This window comes from Leptopilina boulardi, unplaced genomic scaffold, assembly GCF_019393585.1.
Source record: "Leptopilina boulardi isolate dan_hultmark-lab unplaced genomic scaffold, ZJU_Lbou_2.1 LbouV2_341, whole genome shotgun sequence".
In the NCBI taxonomy this organism is placed as follows: Eukaryota; Metazoa; Arthropoda; class Insecta; order Hymenoptera; family Figitidae; genus Leptopilina; species Leptopilina boulardi.
The window spans coordinates 2,345,804-2,369,316 of NW_026137909.1; the positions used below are offsets into that span (position 1 = coordinate 2,345,804).

Consider the following 23,513-nt stretch of genomic DNA (forward strand, 5'->3'; position numbering starts at 1 on the left):
GTGCTGAGCTCCAATCGCTCACAGCGCGCTCAATGATCCCTTGGTCCAACAACTTTTTAACCTCTTTTATGAGCCACTCAAGAATCATGGGTGACATCCTTTGTGGTCTATGCTTGACCGGTGTCGCATCACTTAAACGAATGTGATGTTCAGTTGAGGATGTCATTCCTAACTCTGCCGTTAGGGGTAGAACCAACTGGTTGACCATTAGTTGAACTTCTTCACGCTGTTCATCGGTCAACTCCAATATTCCTGCACACTCAGCAGAAATATCGCCACGATCACGGTTATTGAGTTGAGTCGCAAATTCATGCCACTCACCCTTCTTAATTCTCCAGAGGCCCTCGCCCAATTGGACATCCATGTCCATGTCTTTGCAAAAGTCAATGCCCAAAATAATATCCTGAGTCAAAGAATCAATTGCTTTTAATTCAAATGATTGTGAATGACCGTCGACTGTCAACCACAATCTCAACTTTCCTAATGTACTCGTTGATCCACCAAGGGCACACTGGACCGCTGTATCGGCCGCTTCTAATTTCTCGCGAAATTTGGCCGCCAATTTGGGACCTACGACTGATATCATCGCACCAGGATCGAACAACGCCATATATGGACGATCCGCGATAATGACTTTTAAAATGTATCTATTTTCAGCCCTTGTCCCATCAATCATTTCATTTGGTTCAGGGAATTCCGTTGCATCACTTGCAACTTCTCCCCTCCCCTGGACTATACGTGCTGCTAAATGCTCAGCACTATTAGTTCCACTAACACCAACACCACTAGTAGGATGTAATATCCTTTTACTACTGGGACAATTTGTCCCAGAGCCAATAATGCTTGGTGTCCCAAAAACAATGGGACGCTCTGTCCCTCTCTCAATACGGAGTGAGTCCTCCTCACTCGAACAAACAACACTCTTTGTCTGTCGCGCAGACTTTCCACTAGGTGAACATTCACCTTTTCCACTTGTGACATGTAGATGAGTCCTGAGTAAGTTCTCCTTACTCGCCAGCAACTCATTTTGTGAATGGCCCACGGCCATATCACTGGGTGATCTCTCACCCGTTCTACTTGACACATTTTGATGAGCCCTGAGTGAGTACTCCTCACTCGCCAGCGACTCATTTTGTGAATGGCCCACGGCCATTTCACTGGGTGGTCTCTCACCCCAACACTCCATCTCTCTGTTTTGAGCCTTGAGTGAGTGAGTTTTCATCTGTGGTGACTGAGCCTAAGGTTGGGGGGGAGGGTTTGTCTGTCCCCCCCAAAATCGTTTCCCCACATTGCTCGCAATGGGGCGCAAGTTGGACAATTTTTGAACACAGTGCCTTTGGTCCCACAGACCTGACACTGGCCACCAAGATATTCCGATTGCTTGTTCGGGCATTCCGAAGCAAAATGTCCCTGAACTCTGCACTTATAGCAGATCCTCGTCGGACATTGGGACGCCCTATGTCCCACCACCTGACACATGTTGCAGGTGCCCAAAAATGGCCGTGGTTCCGATACAGTACTACTGACCCGCCTCGATGGTTCGGGTGCTTTTTGTCCCGAAAACCTCAGGCCATTGCAATACTTGCAATCTTCCAATCGTTGGATGAATTCCTCTGGATCTTCCTTCTCGCCTCCCGAGAATTTAATCTCCCAGTCTTTAAGTAGTTTGACCGTTCCCTGATCCAACCTGGATTGCTGGTTCCGGTCCTGCCTATCTTCGACACCGTCCGAATCGCTTTCCGATTCCGAAGACGACAATGTTCGCCACGACTGCTTGTCGCTACACCTAGATTTGTCATAATTGTCCTTTTTGCCCCCGGAGTGATAGCTCTTGACGCTATCCTCATCACAGGAGTCCTGTCCTGTGGGCCTCTTCTTCTTTGGTGTGGGCTCACCCTTAGCCCGTCGTCTCCACTCCTTAGATTCTGGGGCCTCTAATACCCGTTTCATGTCCTGTACTATTTTTGACATTTCCTCTATTGTTACATCTGCACTATTTTGCCTAGTTGTTGACTGATCTACTCCCTGTTTAGAGATGGCACCTAATCTCTGTTGAGGTAACTCGTTGGTAAGTGGACCCCTTATTGTGTCCGCTTCTGGATTGCCACCCCGTTGATCGGCGCCAGCCTGAATACCCGTCTTCCACCAACCTAACGCTGTTTTTTGGCTGTGGGTGAAAAAGGTCTGTGCTTCAGGCCCCCTTTGTAGCCACTGAGCTATATGATTCATATTCCAAGTTTCAGGAAAACTGGCCAAGTTAGCGCCCGCATTGACATCACCCGTCATTGACACTTCTTTTCCGCCAACACTGGACCTGGGTATCTGTGTCCGCTGTGATCCAATCGAATCATTTTCGTCAGTGCTATTGAGTTCCTCAGTCACCGCTATATCAGCGCCACTACTTTGCCCCCAGTGATTCCTCTCGCTCACTGGCCACTGAATCCGATCTACAACTCCTTTATCTTAAAGGGCCAGGAAGTCCTTCCAAAATGAATACGTTGGATGAATCTGCCGCATCGTATTTATCTGCCCACGGCACATACAATGTTTCTCCTAAAACAATTCTTGTTCGGAGCCTCGAAAGTCGTTCATACAGCACTTGGACTGATCCTTTGATGCTGCATCCTTGACTGTTCAATTCGAAGACGACATCTTCAATTGTCATTTGTTTGACCTGTTCCCAAATTTTTCGGGCCTTTGGATCTTTCAAAACCGCCTCCATTTGTCGTTTAAAAACGTCGGACTCCCTACTCATGTTGAAATAATTAATGAATTTCAAATTCCCAAAAAAAAATTTCGAATTCAATTGACTTATTTTCAAAATTTTTCCACCTAAAATGGTGCCACAAAATTGAGAAAGGACAATAGTAACTGCCAATACACACAAAAAAAAATTTATTGACACGTTACTTTAAAAGAAATTTTTGCTAACTAATTTGTAGCTAGCGCCCTCTTTAAAATGGACAAAAATACGCCGATAACACAGGCACACAAAAAAAAAAAAGTTGTCTGTTTCTTGAACTACACATATATTTCCTATAGTATTTTGGCCCGCTGAAACCGAATCTGAGGTCAGAATTGCTCCATCACCCTCAGTTTTTTTTTAAATCGACCAAAACCACCCTTAAACGGACAAATTCACACTTCGGAGATAAAAAATAAATCAACTTATTTTTTAAAAAAACCGAATTTTACATCTACGAAACTTTGCTCCACTAACTCAAAAACAAAGCCAGCATTGATCCAGCACCCCCTGAATTTTTTTAATCGAAAAAACTACCCCTAATCTGAAGAATCAAATTCAGGAGGTAAAACAATAAAATAACTGATTAAAAAATTTTATAACCAGGTATTTTTACTCCAGCAAGGCAGAAACAAATCCAGAAATGCTCCCTCACCCTCTAAATTTTTTTTAAATCGACCAAAACCACCCTTAAATAGAAAAATTCAAATTTAAGAAGTAAAAAAATAATAAATAACCGGCTTTTTTTAAAAACAGAACCTTACATGTTTGTAGTTTTGCTCTAATAACTCAAAAAAACAAAGCCAGCATTGATCCAGCACCCCCTGAATTTTTTTAATCGAAAAAACTACCCCTAATCTAAAGAATCAAATTCAGGAGGTAAAACAATAAAATAACTGATTAAAAAATTTTATAACCAGATATTTTTACTCCAGCAATGCAGAAACAAAGCCAGAAATGCTCCCTCACCCTCTAAAATTTTTTTAAATCGAAAAAACCACCCTTAATTAGAAAAATTCAAATTTAAGAAGTAAAAAAATATTAAATTACCGGCTTTTTTTAAAAACAGAACCTTACATGTATGCAGTTTTGCTCTACTAATTAAAAAAAATAAAGCCAGCATTGACCCATCACCCCCTGAATTTTTTTAATCGAAAAAACTACCCCTAATCTGAAGAATCAAATTCAGGAGATAAAACAACAAAATAACTGATTGACAAATTTTATAACCAGATATTTTTACTCCAGCAATGCAGAAACAAAGCCAGAAATGCTCCCTCACCCTCTAAATTTTTTTTAAATCGAAAAAACCACCCTTAAATAGAAAAATTCAAATTTAAGAAGTAAAAAAATATTAAATTACCGGCTTTTTTTAAAAACAGAACCTTACATGTATGTAGTTTTGCTCTACTACCTCAAAAAAATAAAGCCAACATTGATCCATCACCCTCTGAATTTTTTTAAATAAAAAAAACTACCCTTAATCTGAAGAATCAAACTTAGGAGGTAAAACAAAAAAATAACTGATTAAAAAAGTTTATAACCAGGTATTTTTACTCCAGCAATGCGGAAACATACCTGGCTGTAAAATTTTTTAATCAGTTATTATATTGTATTACCTCCTGAATTTGATTCTTCAGATTAGGGGTAGTTTTTTCGATTAAACAAATTCAGAGGTTGATGAATCAATGCTGGCTTTGTTTTTGAGTTAGTGGAGCGAAAATACATAGATGTAGTAAGGTTCTGTTTTAAAAAAGTTAGTTATTTAATTTTTAATCTCCTAAATTTTAATTTTTCTATTTAAGGGTGGTTTTTTCGAGTTAAAAAAATTTTAGAGGGTGAGGGAGCATTTCTGGCTTTGTTTCTGCATTGCTGGAGTAAAAATATCTGGTTATAAAATTTTTTAATCAGTTATTTTATTGTTTTACCTCCTAAGTTTGATTCTTCAGATTAAGGGTAGTTTTTTTTATTTAAAAAAATTCAGAGGGTGATGGATCAATGCTGGCTTTATTTTTTTGAGTTAGTAGAGCAAAACTACATACGTGTAAGGTTCTGTTTTTAAAAAAAGCCGGTAATTTAATATTTTTTTACTTCTTAAATTTGAATTTTTCTATTTAAGGGTGGTTTTGGTCGATTTAAAAAAAATTTAGAGGGTGAGGGAGCATTTCTGGCTTTGTTTCTGCCTTGCTGGAGTAAAAATACCTGGTTATAAAATTTTTTAATCAGTTATTTTATTGTTTTACCTCTTGAATTTGATTCTTCAGATTAAGGGTAGTTTTTTTTATTTAAAAAAATTCAGAGGGTGATGGATCAATGCTGGCTTTATTTTTTTGAGTTAGTAGAGCAAAACTACATACGTGTAAGGTTCTGTTTTTAAAAAAAGCCGGTAATTTAATATTTTTTTACTTCTTAAATTTGAATTTTTCTATTTAAGGGTGGTTTTGGTCGATTTAAAAAAAATTTAGAGGGTGAGGGAGCATTTCTGGCTTTTTTTCTGCCTTGCTGGAGTAAAAATACCTGGTTATAAAATTTTTTAATCAGTTATTTTATTGTTTTACCTCTTGAATTTGATTCTTCAGATTAGGGGTAGTTTTTTCGATTAAAAAAATTCAGGGGGTGCTGGATCAATGCTGGCTTTGTTTTTGAGTTAGTGGAGCAAAGTTTCGTAGATGTAAAATTTGGTTTTTCTAAAAAATAAGTTGATTTATTTTTTATCTCCGAAGTGTGAATTTGTCCGTTTAAGGGTGGTTTTGGTCGATTTAAAAAAAAACTGAGGGTGATGGAGCAATTCTGACCTCAGATTCGGTTTCAGCGGGCCAAAATACTATAGGAAATATATGTGTAGTTCAAGAAACAGACAACTTTTTTTTTTGTGTGCCTGTGTAATAAAATAGTACCATACCATACACAATAAAAATTAAATAAAATTTTTAATCTTATATTAATTTATCTACAACCTGCATTAATATGCAGCCACCAAAGAAAAATAATTTAAAATACACACTTCACACCACGCGAGCCTCTACGGTTAAAAAAAAAATTCAATATTCTCGCCACAATAGCAAGCCAATCTCACGATTAAAAGAAATTTTAACATTCACAAATAAATAATGAACAAACACAATTAAAAAAAATTTGCTAACCTTGCTGATGAGCAAGCCACAATTTAAAAATTGATAAAATGTTCAATAAATTAAAATTCTTTTACTTGTCCACGACAAATCGTAAAAAAAAATTAAAATTTTTCTTCGCAAGAATTTTTCACCACTCACACAAAATTTTGGAAAATGGCGTCTAAAATCTTATTTCCCGCGGAAAAGATTTTTCACGATACTATGTACGCGAATGACGTCACTTCCACACACGCCGAGAAAAAAAATTATTTAATCTACTAATTAAAAATTGTCGATAATAGCAGAATTTTCCGAGAGAGAAAAAAAAATTCCTATAAAATTAATCTCGACAACTCACAACACTAATCAATACTAATTTTCTTGATTAATTTTACTAATTTCAGGTTTTACCAGAACCGAAAAGGCAACAAACACTTGCGCGCGATTTTTCGTTCCGATGACGTAATTCCTGATACCACCAATTTCGTTCAATGTGACGTCACGTCCGAGCACATGGCGAATAAATTAGTTACACACTGAGTTCAATTTCCCGATGTATATTCCCAATATACACGGCCACACAAAATACACAAAAAATTCAATCAATAAAATAAAAATCAATATATACCTCCAAATAAATAGTTTTAATACACACATAAAAAATTTTCCTCTGCCTCAATGTCTTGGCGTCGCCCCACGTTGGGCGCCAAAATTGTAACGAGGTTTTTGAATTTATAATTAAATAAATTTGGCATCTAACCCGCCAATTCAAAAGATACTTTTTACTAACAAATCTCACAAGGGGATCCTCCAAGACACAAACATCTGATGCCGGACGTTGAGGCAGGCCAACACTAACCAACTTACCTTGAGGACGCTCAGCTGACTCAAACCGACGCCGCTTCTCAAGTTGTGGAAAGAAATCCGCAAAGGAGAAAACACTTAGTTGAAACACTCCAAATTAACACCAATAAAACTATTTATTAAATTGCTAAAATTACAATAAAGATATTATAAAATATATATATGAAAATATAATTGAAAATGAGATCACGTCCGCTCTCTAACGATCGGGTAATTGAACTGCTATGGTTCGATCTCTCTCACTCCTACGGACAATCCTAGCCTACGAAAATGACTATTCGGCCCTAGTCGCCGCCCCCCGTGAACGTTCGTACGTCACGCCTGCGTAAATCAGTCCTTTGATAGATTTCGCGAAAGCAACTGAATTAGACTGCCACATAGAAAAGCAAGACCAAAAACCGACTAACGAATGCTTCGTTACAAATTTAATACTAAAAATAGTGATATATAGCAGAATTTCAATAAATAAAAGTTATATCTTCCTAAAAGGGTATAAATTTTATTATTTAGAATGTTTGTTTGAATTTGTTTTTATCTGAAACGATAAATTTATAAAAAATCTGTTTTACTTATATCTTATACTATTTCTTCTGTGGTTGAATTTAATTAAAATGCACTGATGGATTATACATTTATTGATTGAAAAATTTAATAAATTTGTTTACTAATTTATTCAATATACTTTTTCAGTAACAATAATTATAAAATGTTAGTAAATGATGAGTAAATAAAAAGATAATTTATATTAATAATAATTGTAATAAAATTTAATGAATAAAAAAAGATTTTATAAATAAAATGCCCTGAAACGTATATAATTAGAAAATTTATTTACATGGGGGAAAATTCTTGACCTGAAGGAACAGAAAAAAAAGTTTTCATATTGAGCTGAGATTTTTACAAAATTTAGTACTCACTCATAGAACTAAATTTTATAAAAATTTCAGCCCAATCCAAAAACTTTTTTTATGTTCGTTCACTTCAGGAATTTTTTTTTAAACAAGTAATTATCAACTAATTAGTGAAACAAAAAGTCAAATAAATTTGTTCATTATAATTAATTCAATTTGACTAATCTACATTTAGAGATGTCTTTTAAATACAATTTTCATATGTACAATTTGTAACTTATAACTAATAGCTGTAACTTGTATTTTAGGAAAAAATGACGAAAACTTTCAACAAGAATCAACAAGTCTATCAGTCGCAACTTCATTTTTGTCAGGCAACACCATTTCATCCGTTGAAAATGGAAGTTCAGAAGATTACATTATGCACGAAATTGGAAGTATTCAAACGGCAATCACTAACGATGCGCATGCACAGTCTGGAAGTATTATTTCAAATTTTGATTTTAATCAATCGACAGATAGTTACGATGCATACGTACAATCTGGGAATGTTCCTTCAAATTATGATATTAATCAATTGACAGTTAGTAACGATACGTATTTACAGTCTTCGAATAATTGGTATCAACCAATCGAAAATAACATTCCAGAGATGAATGCATTTGGTTACACATTAAACAATGCTAATAAGGGGGAGAATGTTTAGGCGCATTAAAATATATTTGTAAAGTAATTTAAGATAATCCTCAAAACTTTACAATATTTTCTATATTTTGAATTTTAGTTTATAATATTCTGAATTTAAGATTTGTCACGTACAACTTAATACTTTTATTAGAATTTATAAGTTTTCAAATTGCTATAATCCTTATTGTAAATTTTGTCTGAAAACCATAGTCATTCAAAAAGGTTATAAACGATCTGGAGACTAAACTCTTGTAATTATCAACGCAGGTAACAAACCCTGTACACTAGGACCCTTCAGGTCGAAATTAAGAATTGAAGATAATCGACATTTTCCGTCTAACTTCGTGTATTTTCGTAAATACTGAGTTTACCAATTGTCACTTTCAGACTTAAACAGGTATAATTGTAAGACCAGTTGTCTGTTCACCACCGTCAAGCACTGTAGTATAGAAAATATATTGTTTTTTACTTTTAAAATCCTGGTGTTATCATTGACTTCACATTATACGTCATAACTACTGATAATTATCAAATTAATTATCAAGACATTTACGCGTTTGACATTTGAATTAAAATCAAGATTAACGTAATTTATAAAATTCAAAATAAAGTCAATTTTGCGTGTATGTCGCCCTAACATGGAGTATACTCAAGAAACGCAAGCCATGGACTTATCCTTTAATGGAAAGCAGGATACCTGTCAGAATTCGAGTATTTGTCCTTCATCTTCAGAAGTTGTTCCACCCAGTAATTTATTTTTTGATGGAAATATAACTGACTGCAACAAAAATGTAATTGATTCCTCTTCGGAAAACAATGTGCATCTCGATTACAATGAAATTATTACTAGTAATGTCAACGATGAAGCGCCTACGTCTTTAACAACAGATATTTCTACAAATGATGGAAGTAATGATATCTTACAACAGAAGTCACAGGGAAAAAACGCAAACACTTCAAAAGTAAAACGATTTCAAAATCACGATCTTCTTCCACCTTGTCAAAAGTGTAGACTAAAATGCGTTGAAAGTGTACCTCAACCAGAACGAGAAGAAATCAATTCTGTTTTTTGGAAATTGAATTTTTTAGAAAGGAAACATTTTATTTGGAAGCACGTTAAAAATGTTCCTATTAAGCGACGGACAAGTGATTCAAAATCTCCGCGAAATAACAATTTTAATTATTTTTTTTCAGTAAGAAGTGTAATTGCGAGCAAAAAGTCTGTAAAACTTTCTTTTTAACGACGTTAGGTATGAGTAACGATTTTGTGATAAGGAGTGCGTTGACGAACGTTGATCCTATTACTCTGCAACCAACTTCAGATGGTCGAGGAAAAACTACGGATCCAAAAAAAGTTAGTCGCCACGATTTGATAAGAAGACATATATACTCGTTTAATCCCAATGTCTCACACTACCGACGCGAACACGCACCTAACCGACTGTACTTACCTGACTCGTTGACGTTAGTTGAAATGCATAACGATTTTCAGGAAACAAATCCATCTCAATCTTGCTCTTACACGTTATATAGATCAGTTTTTCAAGAATTAAATATTTCATTCGCTAAACTGGGCCATGAAGAATGCGAATTGTGTGAAAAGTTTCGACTTCATGACGAAAGTCACACGAAAGACAGTTTGAATCAAGACTGTTCTGTATGCTGCAATTGAAGTATCCATCATGACAATTCCATTAAAGCTCGTGCAAAATACACCAAAGACGTGGAAAAATCGTATACCTCATCAGAGACTTTGTACTTTTCAGCAGACTTGGAAAAAGTTATCATGTTACCGAGGTTGGAGCAATTTAAAGTCGCTGCTTTCACTCGGAGAATAGTAGCTTTCAACCAAAGTTTTGTGCCAATCGGTTCAAATCAAAAAAGTCATGAACCTATTGCAGTCATCTGGCATGAGGCGATTTCAGGACGCAAAAAGGAGGACATTGTAAGTGCTTACCATTCTTTTTTTCTCAAAATGCGAGACACGAAACGAATTGTTCTTTGGCTCGACAATTGTGCGGGACAGAATAAAAATTGGTTTTTGATAACATTTCTCGTTTATCTTGTCAATTCAACTGAGGTCGAAACAGACTTGATTGAGTTAAACTATTTCGAATCGGGACACATGTCGGCAGACTCGTTTCACCACCAGGTAGAATTGTCTCTAAAAAAATGAGTAAAGTGTACGATTTTGAGGACTTTTCGTATGCTGTACAAAATTGTAATTCGAGTAAAGTTGTTGTACGAGCTCTATCTCCGTCCGATTTTCATAAATGGGAAGATCATTCATCTCAAGCTAAGCTGAAAAACAAAGAAAGACCGTACCTTCATGACATAAAGCAAATCAGGGTAACTCGCGGAAGATATGACTTCGGCTATAACTTGACCTACGAAGAAAAACCTGATCTTCCTCAGTTTAATTTTTTGAAAGTCAAAGTTTTGAAAAACGGTATTTCTGTTCCTGAGCCGTGCAATACTTGTCGTGGCATTTCGGAGAAAAAGAAAGAAGATATTATTCTAAAACTGTGTCCTCTTATGCCACAAAGTAGGCGTAATTTTTGGAATAATTTAACGGTTTCTGACAGTCTCGATTTAATTAATAATTATGACAACGAAGAATAAAAAGTATTCTTACTTTTGATGTTTTTTTCAAGTGCTTTTTTAGCAGTGAAAAGTTGTACGTTGTTTTTTAGTAACTTTAAAATATTTATTAATGATCCACTACAGATAAATATTTTAAAACAAATAGTTTTTTAAAAAGTAAAAAATTTAAAAACATATCATTAAAATTTTATTAAAAAAGATTTCAGAATAAAAATGCTACGAGGTAGAATATAAATTTAACAGTATTCTATGCATTCTTAATTAGTGGAAATTGATCAATGCACTTTAACATTTTTAAGATATTTATTAATACTTAAATATTAAAATTAATAGACAAGTGTTTTAAAATAATTTTGTTGAAACGTTGAAAAATAAAAAAATGTTTTATAACATTTTGTAAGAAAAACGATTCCTAAAGGAAAATGCTGTGATTTGAAGTGATACAAATAAAACTACAGTATTCTATCTTACGTAATAAATATTGTTCTCGGCACCTTAGTATTTATAATATAGTTATTGAATTTTAAATATTAAAAGCAACAGCTGTTTAAAAAAAATAATTTTGTTGAAACGTTGAAAAATAAAAAAATGTTTTATAACATTTTGTAAGAAAAACGATTCCTAAAGGAATATGCTGTGATTTGAAGTGATACAAATTATAAAACTACAGTATTCTATCTTACGTAATAAATATTGTTCTCGGCACAATATTTATAATATAGTTATTGAATCTTAAATATTAAGAGCAACAGCTGTTTAAAAAAAAATTATTTTGTTAAAACGTTGAAAAATAAAAAAATGTTTTATAACATTTTGTAAGAAAAACGATTCCTAAAGGAAAATACTGCGATTTGAAGTAATATAAATATAACTGCAGTATTTTATATTTTCTTATTTATTATTGTTATTATTATCTTATTATCTTATTGTTTCTTAGTAACTTAAAAGTGATTGTTAATGCTCAATTATAATAAAAAAAAATTCTGAAGACAAATTTTTCGAAGGCGAGTTCTGTAATTTGATGTAACTCAAATATTATAATATTCTATTTATATGCGTTATTTTTTATTGGAAACTGTTCTATTACGCTTTTAATTATTTTTATGGTATTTATCCAAGCTTAGTTACTACAGAGAAATATTGTAAAACGAATAGTTTAGTTTTTCGATTCAAGTATAAAAATTTTGTTTCTGAAATAATAATTTTTCAAAAAAAAAAAAAATAAATAAAATTTTTATTGAAAAAAAATATTCTTCCACTAGATACTAAATATTTATGACAAAAGATTTCCGGAAAAATATTATTATTTAAAGTGATACAAAATTAACATTATTTTATGCGTTCTTATTCAATAAAGATTGTTCATTTCATTTCAGTAGTTTAAACGTATATTATTATTATCATTATTCAAAATTAACATTGTCTAATTAGTTCTTATTTGGTGAAAATTTATTTGCAGTGTTCATGTACTTTTAAAATGATTTGTAAATTTGTAAAACGTATTATAGAACTGTTGCAACTGTTCCTTTTACCACATGACGTCCCTGCAGTTAGCTAAGTTCTTCCATCAAATCAGCAGACCGAGCTCGCGTACCTATTTCGTGGACACTACGCAAAGGACTTTCCCAAACTTTTTACTTCATATTTGCATTCGGAAAAACACACAAGTGCATTATTTCATATAATTTGTTTAAATAATTAATTTTTTATTTCATAATTAAATAGAGCACCATCATTATACCAAGTATGTGAAGTTAAATGTAATAATTTTTTAATTCTTATTAGTTTTCTGAAAGCAAACAGTTTTTCCCTATTTTCTCGCTTCGACATAAATGTCAGTTAACCAAGTTCTTATATCACACGGCAGTATAAGTATTGCATATTTTTACTTAAAAATAGAATAGAATTTACATAGAACAACTTTAATAGAAAAACTCTAAATCTCATACCTAGTACGGCTTTTGTATTTATGTCGAAACGACCACTTAAATTTGCCCCTGTGATGTCTGTGGAGTGTTGCTTGCCAGTCTTGACGATATTCAGTATCAAACACTTGTGACATCTTATAGTCAAAATTGACCCAAAACCTCGCCGTACCTCATTCTCAATAAATTGAAAGAAAAGTGCTTCTTCGCAATAACAACACCACATTTCAGAAGCAAGTTTTTTGAGTTCGACTATTCGTCGATCGACAGAGTTCTCTGTTTCATCTTCAACAGAGTTCTCTACTTCCTCTTCACAATCTTGCCCATATTCTTAAATAAAACAATATTGAGAATATTATATTAATAATTTAATACAATAGGTACTTAATATTAATTAATTAACATTAAAACATACCCTCGGACAATGTGGGTTCAACAGGTTGCTGTATAACCTCACTTTGTTGTTGTTCGATTCCTTCCATTTTATCTGCAGAATTTATAGTTTTCCATAAATTTTTTCCACTTTCCTGCATTTTTAATCTTCTCTCATACACTTTTTTTGAAACAATTCTCCCGTTCCACCGATACATTTTTATAAAACTTCGAAATTTGACATGTGCATACACAACAAAAATAATGCGTTATTTCTAACAGTAGACGACGGCCGTAAGAGAGACATAGCATGGTATTGCTGCCAACGTTGAATAATTAAAAACTTTGCATTGCGACGTTGCCGCTATTATGAGCTTGTTAAGAATTGTTATTTTAAAGTTTTAAAGATTAATTTATTGGAATTCCAACATTTTATGCCAAATTCTTACTTATTAAATAAATTTCTTCAAGATTTGAAGTGAAATCTTTCATAAATTAATAACTCTATTTCATGAAACTTTCATAAATTTCGTTTTCTTAGGTTGCAGATTCGTACAGTCAGTAACAAGAATTGTTTTTTGTTTTTACAAAAAATGTTAATTTCTTAAATTTACTAGCTTTTATTCTTAAAATATACATTTTTTAGTAATAATCGGTGTAGACTTTTGTCATTTTTAAAGTTAGAAGAGCGATATGTACCTTAAATTAAAAAAATACAAATTTCCCAAAATGTCACAAACTTTTTGCCAGAATGGGTGTATCATTCCTCTTTAAATAATTCCGACTTTGATGAAAGCAAGAAGCATCCCTATGTTAATTTCTGCATCTGACAAATTTACTAAATTACTTTTCGAAAGCGAACACGGACGTTTAATGCAGGCAGGTCCTCAATTATTCCTTTATACTATTCGTGAGCAGTTTTGGCCATTGGGTGGACGTAATCTTGCAAATAATGTGACTAGAAAATGCATTACTTGCTTTAAAGTAAAACCGAGAATCATAAATCCCATCATGGGTGATTTGCCGAAATCACGCGTTTCTCCATCACCTCCTTTCTATTACACTGAAGTTGACTACGCAGGTCCTTTTATGATAAAGGATAGAAAGGGTCGCGGATCAAAAACTAGCAAATGTTACATTAGCCTGTTTGTGTGTCTTGCAACAAAGGCGCTTCATGTGGCGCTCGTCTCTGATTTAAACTCCGAAGCGTTTATTGCAACTCTTAGACGATTTGTTTTCCGTCGAAGAAAACCGGGTCATATATACTCAGACAATGGTTCTTCATTTGTGGGAGCCAGGAAGGAGCTTGATCAATTGGGAACCTTTTTAGCTCATGTAAATGAGGGTTTAAAGGATGTCATATATAAAATGGTATTTACTTGGCACTTTATTCCAGCTTATTTTCCACATTTTGGTGGGATTTAGGAAGCTGGAGTCCACTAAGTACCATCTAAAACGAGTCGCCGGCAACAAAGTTTTGACTTTTGAAGAGTTTTATACGCTTATTGTACAAATTGAAAGCCTGTAAAATTCTCGACCTTTAACTCCTCTTTCCTTAAACCCACACGATACATACATTTCCGAGCTTCAACAAAGAGTCAAATGGAGAAAACCATACCCACAGATCAACGAAAATGCCCTAGTGTTGATTAAGGACAAGGATATTCCTCCCCTAAGATGGAAATTGGGAAGAGTGATAGAACTGCACCCAGGCAAGGATGGCGTCGTTCGTGCTGTCACTATTGGAACATGTACAGGCAAAACTCAACTACCTTTAACGTCTGTCTGCCCGTTGCCAATCGAATAATCAAAGATTATGAAATAAGGAATTTTCTTTTTTTTAATATCATATTGTTCGTTTAACTTAGAAATTTTAATGTTCAAAATGTTCTCTCAAATTTATAATTTAAATATGTTTTTAAAATTTTATGTAATTTCTATTTATTATTTGACGATTTATACTTTTAATTTTGAAAGGTAGAACTTTCAAGTCGGGGGGCATGTTTGAATTTGAATTTTGATCTTTTCCCACTGTAATGTTTTATCAGCCTCTGCCGTTCTTTTTATATACTACTGTTTTTTAATATGTCGATTAAAAATGGTCTCGCACGTACGCTTTCGATTTTTATTCTAAATTTATTTGTGAAACTCAGTTACAATCACCAAAATAGTTACAAGTCCTCAAAAATTCACTCTTTAAATTATTCAAAAAAATTCAACCCCCTCCCTCTCCAACAGTTTTTGAAAAAACCTAACAATACTTCGTGGTTAAATTACTCATCCCTAGGGCTAAACTATGTGCAAGTTTAAGCCCTGTCCGATCAACTTTTTTTTCACTTAGTTCACTACAGGAATTTTACCCTATATATATATATATATATATATATATATATATATATATATATCTACCTATATTACAAAAAGATATCGCCGCCAACGCCGCCGCCGCCGCTGTTCCAAGACTCTGAATATAGCCGCAAGTCAAGAGAAGGGGGGGGAGAAGAGAAGGGAGAGGGGGGGGGACTTGCGGCTATATTCAGAGTCTTGAAACGATCTTAACCATTAAATTTAGGGTGGGGGGAGGGGAAGAGAGGAGGGGGATGGGGGTTGGCGCGCGAAGCCGCTGTTCCAAGACTCTGAATATAGCCGCAAGTCAAGAGAAGGGGGGGGTAGAAGAGAAGGGAGAGGGAGGACTTGCGGCTATATTCAGAGTCTTGAAACGAACATAACCTTTAAATTTAGGGTGGTGGTGGGGAAAAGGAGGGGAAGAGAGGAGGGGGGATGGGGGTTGGCGCGCGAAGCGCGCAGGGGGCATAGCCCCCTAGTATATATATATATATATATATATATATATATATATATACTAGGGGGCTATGCCCCCTGCGCGCTTCGCGCGCCAACCCTTATCCCCCTCCTCTCTTCCCCTCCCCCACCCTAAATTTAAAAGTTAAGATCGTTTCAAGACTCTGAATATAGCCGCAAGTTCCCCCCTTCTCTTCTACCTCCCTTCTCTTGACTTGCGGCTATATTTAGAGTCTTGGAACAGCGGCAGCGGCTTCGCGCGCCATCCCCCACCCCCCTCCTCTCTTCCCCTCTCTTCCCCCTCCCACTATCCTAAATTTAAAGGTTAAGATCGTTTCAAGACTCTGAATATAGCCGCAAGTTCCCCCCTTCTCTTCTACCCCCTTCTCTTAACTTGCGGCTATATTCAGAGTCTTGGAACAGCGGCGTTGGCGGCGATATCTTTTTGTAATATAGATAGATATATATACTAGGGGGGTCTCGCCCCCTTGCGCTTTTCGCGCGCCAACCCCCTATTTTTTATTGGTTTTGTAGATGTTTGAGTTAATGTTTAAACAATTTCTGGAATTTAAAACTATTATTAATATTTTATTATTTATTTCTTTAAATGTTATTTACGATTTTTATTAACAATAATTTTTATTATTTTCAATTTTTAAAATTTACCTATTTTTTTAATTTTCCAGCTAAAATTTGACCTACATTTAAGGTTATGTTCGTTTTTTGGTAATGTTCCTTCAAAGTTTGACCTAAATTTTTAGGTTATGTTTGTTCCTTTGTCTTTTTGCGTCAAGTTTTAGCCAAAATTTTGAGGTTATGTTTTTTTCTTGGTCGTTTCCGGACAAAATAACTTAAACTTAAAATTTAATTCAATTTCGGCGGAAAATGCACCTCTCCTTCAACGTAAGAAAGGAGAGGGGGGGCTTGCGACTATATTCACAGTCTTGAAACGAACATAACATTTAAATTCAGATCATTTTTGGCAGAAAATCTACCTCCACTTACAGGTATATTGAAAGTCTTAAAATGAACATAACCTTATAATTTATGTCATTTTTGGCGGGAAATACGGAGAGAGATGAGGGAAGAAGGGAACCACTTGCTGCTCTATGCAGAGTCTTGAAACAAACATAACCTCAGAATTTAGGTCACTTTTGGAGAGAAATACGGGGAGGACATTCGGCCTTATTCAGTTTTGAATCGATCATAACCTCAAAATTTATGTCATTTTTTGCGAGGGAGGGGGGGAGAAGGGGGAGACTTGCAGCTATATTCATATGGGTCATTCCATGTCAAGTCAAGTCAAGTAAATTATTATTAAGTTTTATGCAAAATTGTAGAGGGAGGAGGGGGTTCAAGTTTTTCGTCAAATGTGAACAGTGGATTTTTTAAAAAATCGTAACTTCTATATAAATGGATGAAAAAAATTTTGACCTATATATTTTTTTAAAAGGTTTTTTGTGCTCTTTTAAATGGTAAAAAAAAATTTTTTAAACATTTAAAATTTACCCCTTTTTTGAAATTCAAATATACTTTTGATTTTTTCTTTTAAAATGGCACTTTTTTTCTTTTTTTTCCCCTCAAAATGAAGCTTAAGATATATACTTTCAATACCAAAAAAACTAGAAAGGCGTTTTTTTTGTTTTCGAGATCTTAAGCTTCATTTTGAGGGTAAAAAAAAAGTGGCTTTTTGAGAGAAAAAATCAAAAATATTTTTGATTTTCAAAAAAGAGGTAAATTTTAATTGTTTAAAAAAATTTTTTTTTACCATTTAAAAGAGCACAAAAAAGCTTTTAAAAAAATATATAGGTCAAAATTTTTTCATCCATTTATATAGAAGTTACGATTTTTTAAAAAATCCACTGTTCATATTTGACGAAAAACTTGAACCCCCTCCTCCCTCTACAATTTTGCATAAAACTTAATAATAATATATGGATAAAGTACTCACCCATAGTACTAAAGTTTGTGCAAATTTCAGCCCGATCCGAAAACCTTCAATTTTAAAGTTAAATCACTTCAGGGATTTTGCTCAAATATATATCTTTCTATATTATAAAAAGATTTCGCCGCAGCCGCCGCTGTTTCAGAAATTTTGACAAGGATGGGTCATTCCATGTCAAGTGTACCCAACCCATGTTTTTGACAAGGTTAGGTAAGGGTTAGTTAACCCATCTTTTTAACATGGATAGCACAATAGTTGGTTACACTTGAAATGGAATGACCCATATGAATATAGATGCAAATCTCCCCCTTTTCCCCCCACCATCACAAAAAATGACATAAATTTTGAGGTTATGATCGTTTCAAAACTGAATAGGGCCGAATGTCCTCCCCTCTCTCCGTATTTCTTGCCAAAAGTGACCTAAATTCTGAGGTTATGTTTGTTTCAAGACTGCATAGAGCAGCAAGTGGTTCCCTTCTTCCCTCATCTCTCTCCGTATTTCCCGCCAAAAATGATCTTCAACTCCAATTTTCAAGAGTTCCTAAAATTCTTCGTAGTAAGAATACCACTCTCGATGTTTTGACATATGATCACTTACGTAAGTTTTTGTTTAACACGGCTGTGCTGGTGTCGACTAGTATTGCCATTGTTCTTTGGGCAATTGTTACTTTTATGCCTCTGCTTTTTACAATAGAAACATCTGAAGCAATCTTTCTTAAAGTGCCCTGGTATACAACAATTATGACACTTTAAATCTTGCTTTTTATTATCACAGTCACTTTTTTGCTATCGATTATGATAACTGCCTTGTTGATTTCCCGCAATTAAAGCTGTGGATTCTTCACGCACAACTTCTTGATTCTTCAATCTCAATTTTTCTGCCATTAACCTTGTTGTCAATTTGCCTAATGTTCTTTTTTTGTCTTTAACTGAATGTACGATTAGCTCTAGGCTCATAACCTGTTGAGGTTTATTAATAAATTAATGAATGCTTGTATACATGTAGGAGCAAAAACATAAAAATATATTTTCTTTATACGTGTATGCAAAAACCTCGTTTGGCAACCACTTTCAGCTATCCAAAATAGTCGAATCCCTCACTGTACACGCGGACGATGAGCAAAGTATTTTGCTCACCGTTAAGCGGTGGCCAAAACATTTTGCTCATCGTCTGCGCGCACAATGAGGGAGTCGGCCATTTTGAATAGCTGCAAGTAGCTGTCAAACGAGGTTATGCCTGCACTTATAAAGAAAAATATGGTTCGATACTCGTTGCCTCACGAGCGTATGCCCATTACTCGTGTAATGAGCAAAACGCTCGTTTGGACCCTTGTATCGAAATATACTATTATTTAGGCATAAGTTTTACAAAAGCGTTCACACAAACGATGTCGGTAACAGACATCAAATCATATATAATATCTATTTTAGACTTGTAAATTTAACCACATTTATTTTTTTACAGATTGCGTTAAATATAAATAACATACAAATTGTTTTAAGGTTTGGGTCTCTGTTCTTGGCAAACATTATTCATTTATTTTTTACTTCTATTCCTGGTCAAATGTTAATAGATAAAAGTTCGAAAGTTTCTCAGTATTGGTAAGATATTTTAATTCCTAAATACAATTAAATATACAGTATAGTATGTAACTATTTGTTCCACGCTGCCTGGCTCAGACTGGCAAAAACACCGAATTGGTGTTCCTACTTAAACTAAATTTTTTAAAAGTATACGTTAATTTTAATTACCACAAATTAATGTTTCTATATTTTAGACATCAGGGAACAAGAATATGACAATAAAAAATTTGGTTTATGAGGTTATCAATGTTTTTTGAACGTTGAAATCGGCAATTTTTAATTTTCTTCAACGAATGGCGTTTCACTTTTACTCAATCTTTATTCAATAAACTCGGATTTTTCATTGAAACATGATATTACTATACCTTCTAATTTGTAAAATATATTTATGTATAATAATAATATTTATGTATTAATAATTTATATATTACGTAGGAACGCCATTTTAGTGTTTTCAACAGTTTGGGCCAGGCAGCGCAGCGTGGAACGCCTCGTCAGTGAAGTGGTTAAAATCAGGTTGCCAGATTGGGCGGTTTTCCGCCAATTGGGCGGATTTGAAGGTTCAATTGGCGGGTAAAAATTGGGTTTTGCGGTAAACCGCTAATTGGGCGGTTTTAATGAAAGCACCCGCAAATTGGGCGATATTGCTGTATATCATAAATTTGTCTTATGTCTGTCAGGCTCTGGCTCGCTGCCTGTCTGCATGCAAGCGCAGGCGCTGTAATAAAGTACTCAAAACCCGGTGAATCTACCTTTAGGTTGCTAAAGCTTTTTGCGCCTAACCAAAGACATTATAGATCAGCTGTTCTAATTCTAACGACTTCTAAGTTCATGGCCTACGAAGCCGGCGCGCCGTTCACATGTGATTGTAGTATGTAAATAATTTAAAGGTTAATCGCGCACACTTGCATTTGTTTTATCATATTAAATAAAAATAAAAATAGAACACACGGGAAAATAAAATACAATTATATCGTTCATTAATATAAAATAATGCATTTGTGAGGACTGTAAATAAAACTTATAATTTTGTCATTTTGTACATACACATAGGTTGGTTGCAGAGAACGCCTGAAACCTTAGTGCATTTGGGCAAAGGGGAAGCTTATTGTAAACTATGTAAATCTACGCTTCGACCTCAAAAAAATGATGTTTTTTAGTATATATAATTTTATATAAAATTATAAATATACAGTATATTTAAATAAGTGGCGGTTTGGCCGGTTTTCTTCTGTACTAATGGCGGGTCGGTCGCGGAAGAATCTGGCAACCCTGGTTAAAATGTAATGTTTGCATACACAGAACAAAATTTTTTTAGAAATTGATTTTTGAATTTCTCAAGTCGAAAAATATATAAATATTAACCTCTTGCACAATTTCATAGTGTGTATAACTGCCCACTCTTTATTTGGTTTAAAAATAATTTTTGAATAATAAAACAAAATGATTTTTTAATGCAGTTATGAAAGCAAATGGACTGACATGACTGTTGAAACTCGAAAACTTTTATTGTTTTGGATGTTAAGGAGCTCACATGAATGCAAAATATCTGCTGGAGGAATTTACGTAATTTCTATGGAGAACTTCTGCTCCGTAAGTTATAGATTCTAACTCGTTTAAATCCCTATAAAAAATACCCATGTAGGATTATGAAATATCAACTATAAATTTCACTTGGATGTATATAAAGGAAACAATATAGGATTTCATATGGGAATTTTTAGTTAAAGGGTTCCATGTAGAATCTTATGTGGAACCAACATAAGATTCTAAATATGTTCTCACATGGATCCTTACATAGGATCTTATGTAAAAATTCACTATATAAGAATACATATGGGATGTTAAGTGTGGACTTCACTGTTTTAGTTATCCATACAAGATACTACCAAGTAGAAAAATATATTGGAAATTTCAATATAGATGTAAAGCATTATAGTTCCACACTTACGCCGCCAGGTGGTGATAATTTTTTCTCTCATATTTGAGATCAGTCTTGAATACTATAAATGCTGCGACTCTAACTCAGAAGGTGTATTGTAAAGCACAAATTTGTTTCTTTTCAGATGAATTGCAGTAATATTATTTGATTTTTAATTAAATAATTTTTAATTTTTGAAAACAGCCATTTGCATAAAGCAGGCAATTGAAAATCCCCATATGAAATCCATTATTGTTTTGCTTTATATAAACCCATGTGAATTCTTAGGTTGATATTTCAGATTATGTCGAGGATTATGTACAAGAAATCCAATATGATTTCCTATTTTTAATTCCATGTAAAATTATATGAAAGAATCCACATGAAATTCCACATGGTTTTCTATATTGATACATTTATTAAAAATGAATAGACACCGAGGAATTGATATGGGATTTCTTGTGAGATGTTATGGACGAAAATTTGTGTTTTTTCCAGGGGATTTTTTTATCCATAAACAAAATAATTTATAGGAAATCACATAGGAATTAACATGATTTTTCAAATCAAAGCATATATGATAACCCCAATCTAAATTTCATACATAAAATAGTGTTTCATTTTCCTTACTATTTTATTTATGATCCTACATAAATTCCTATAAAAATCTGGAATTTTATATAACTTTTTGTGCGAAATTTTATATGATCCTACATGGGGAGTTTCAATTGAGATTGCGTGATTTATTTTAATTTGTTTTATGGAATAGAATCAACGCAATATTTTAGTAAAAAATTAATTATATATACCTTACATGTAAGCTTACTACGACCTTACCACGACCATACATGTGTGCTTACAGTAAAGCGGACATTTCATGCTAACAGTAAGTCTACTGACAGTTTAATATGTTACCTTACAATTCTTACATGTAAGCTTTCTGTAAACTCGATGTAATATACTGTGCTATATAATGTTCGCCCTATGTAGGCGTAGAAGCGTAAACCATGTAAGTGAAAAAGAAAGTGATATCTATTTATTTCTTTTACTCACTTCTTTTTCACTATATAATTATATTAAATGTTGTTGCGATTCTTCTTCTACTGAGATTACAGTTTATCTATATGTTTTTTAAATAATTTTTTCAGGTTGTTAAGACATCTTTTTCGTTTTTAAGTGTCCTGACTTCTACTCAGTAATGGAGAAACTGTTACCGTTACAAACATTTTTAAGTTGTTTAGCAATACAGTAAATGTTTCGTAAGACTGGGTATTTCTCTCATTGCGGGTAAATTAGCTAACCAAGTTATCTGCTTTAAATTACCCTTAAACTAAATTTTGATAATTCTATGAACAAAGTCAGCATTTTAACTTGGTAATAAGAGTATCAAATTTTATTTTAAAGTTATCTTGAAGCACGTACCTTGGTGAGCGAATTTACCCCCAATGAGCGAAATAACTCCGTCTTACGCTAGTTTAAAAATCATAGTAAAAAATCATTCAATCTTTTTTGAAAGAAATGAAACAAAATTCACAACATTATTACGTAGACATTTACTAAACTGTAATTAGATAATAGATAGATTTGTTTTTATTGTACAATATACTGTTATGAAGTGTGCAATGTTTCTAGTTTTGGAAGTACTCATGTACGAAGAAACTTGTCGCGTCTATTATTAAATAAATAAATAATTATGCACTTGCAGTTAACTCCCGAGTAAAAAAGGAATTATTGAGCAAGTCATGTGAACAATTGAGCAAGCTGCGTCTGCTTAATTATTCAAGCGTCAATTTTTCCTTTTCTTAGCTTCTAAATACGTGTAGATTAATTGGGCCTAATTTATTGGATTATTGATCAAGCAATCCAACTGTCTAGATGTCGTTTGAACAATTCAGCAGACGGCTTGCTCAATCATCAAAACTGGTGTCTCAAAAATTCATTTTTTACTGGGAAATGTGTTTTGGTAGTATCCATCTTAGTCTAAAATGAGAAAAAAAATTTATCTAAACTTTGAAAAGATTTGGGTACAATGAATCTTGCTGTTTTCTGAAAAATACAAAATTTTGCTTTAAAAAATGAAGTTTTTTAAAAAGTGACATTTT

General features: G+C 33.7%; 1 protein-coding gene across 1 annotated transcript in view; it reads left to right on the plus strand.

The window, feature by feature from the left end:
- The window catches only part of LOC127285711 (odorant receptor 49a-like), a 69,662-nt gene extending 46,572 nt beyond the window's left edge, over window positions 1-23,090 (plus strand). Inside the window, exons 4-6 of the mRNA XM_051311849.1 lie at window positions 19,372-19,508; window positions 20,951-21,083; window positions 22,560-23,090. Of these exons, the coding sequence (XP_051167806.1) occupies window positions 19,372-19,508; window positions 20,951-21,083; window positions 22,560-22,610 (321 nt within the window). The 3' untranslated portion in view covers window positions 22,611-23,090. The remainder of the gene's footprint in view (window positions 1-19,371; window positions 19,509-20,950; window positions 21,084-22,559) is intronic.
- Window positions 23,091-23,513: the final 423 nt, after the last annotated feature.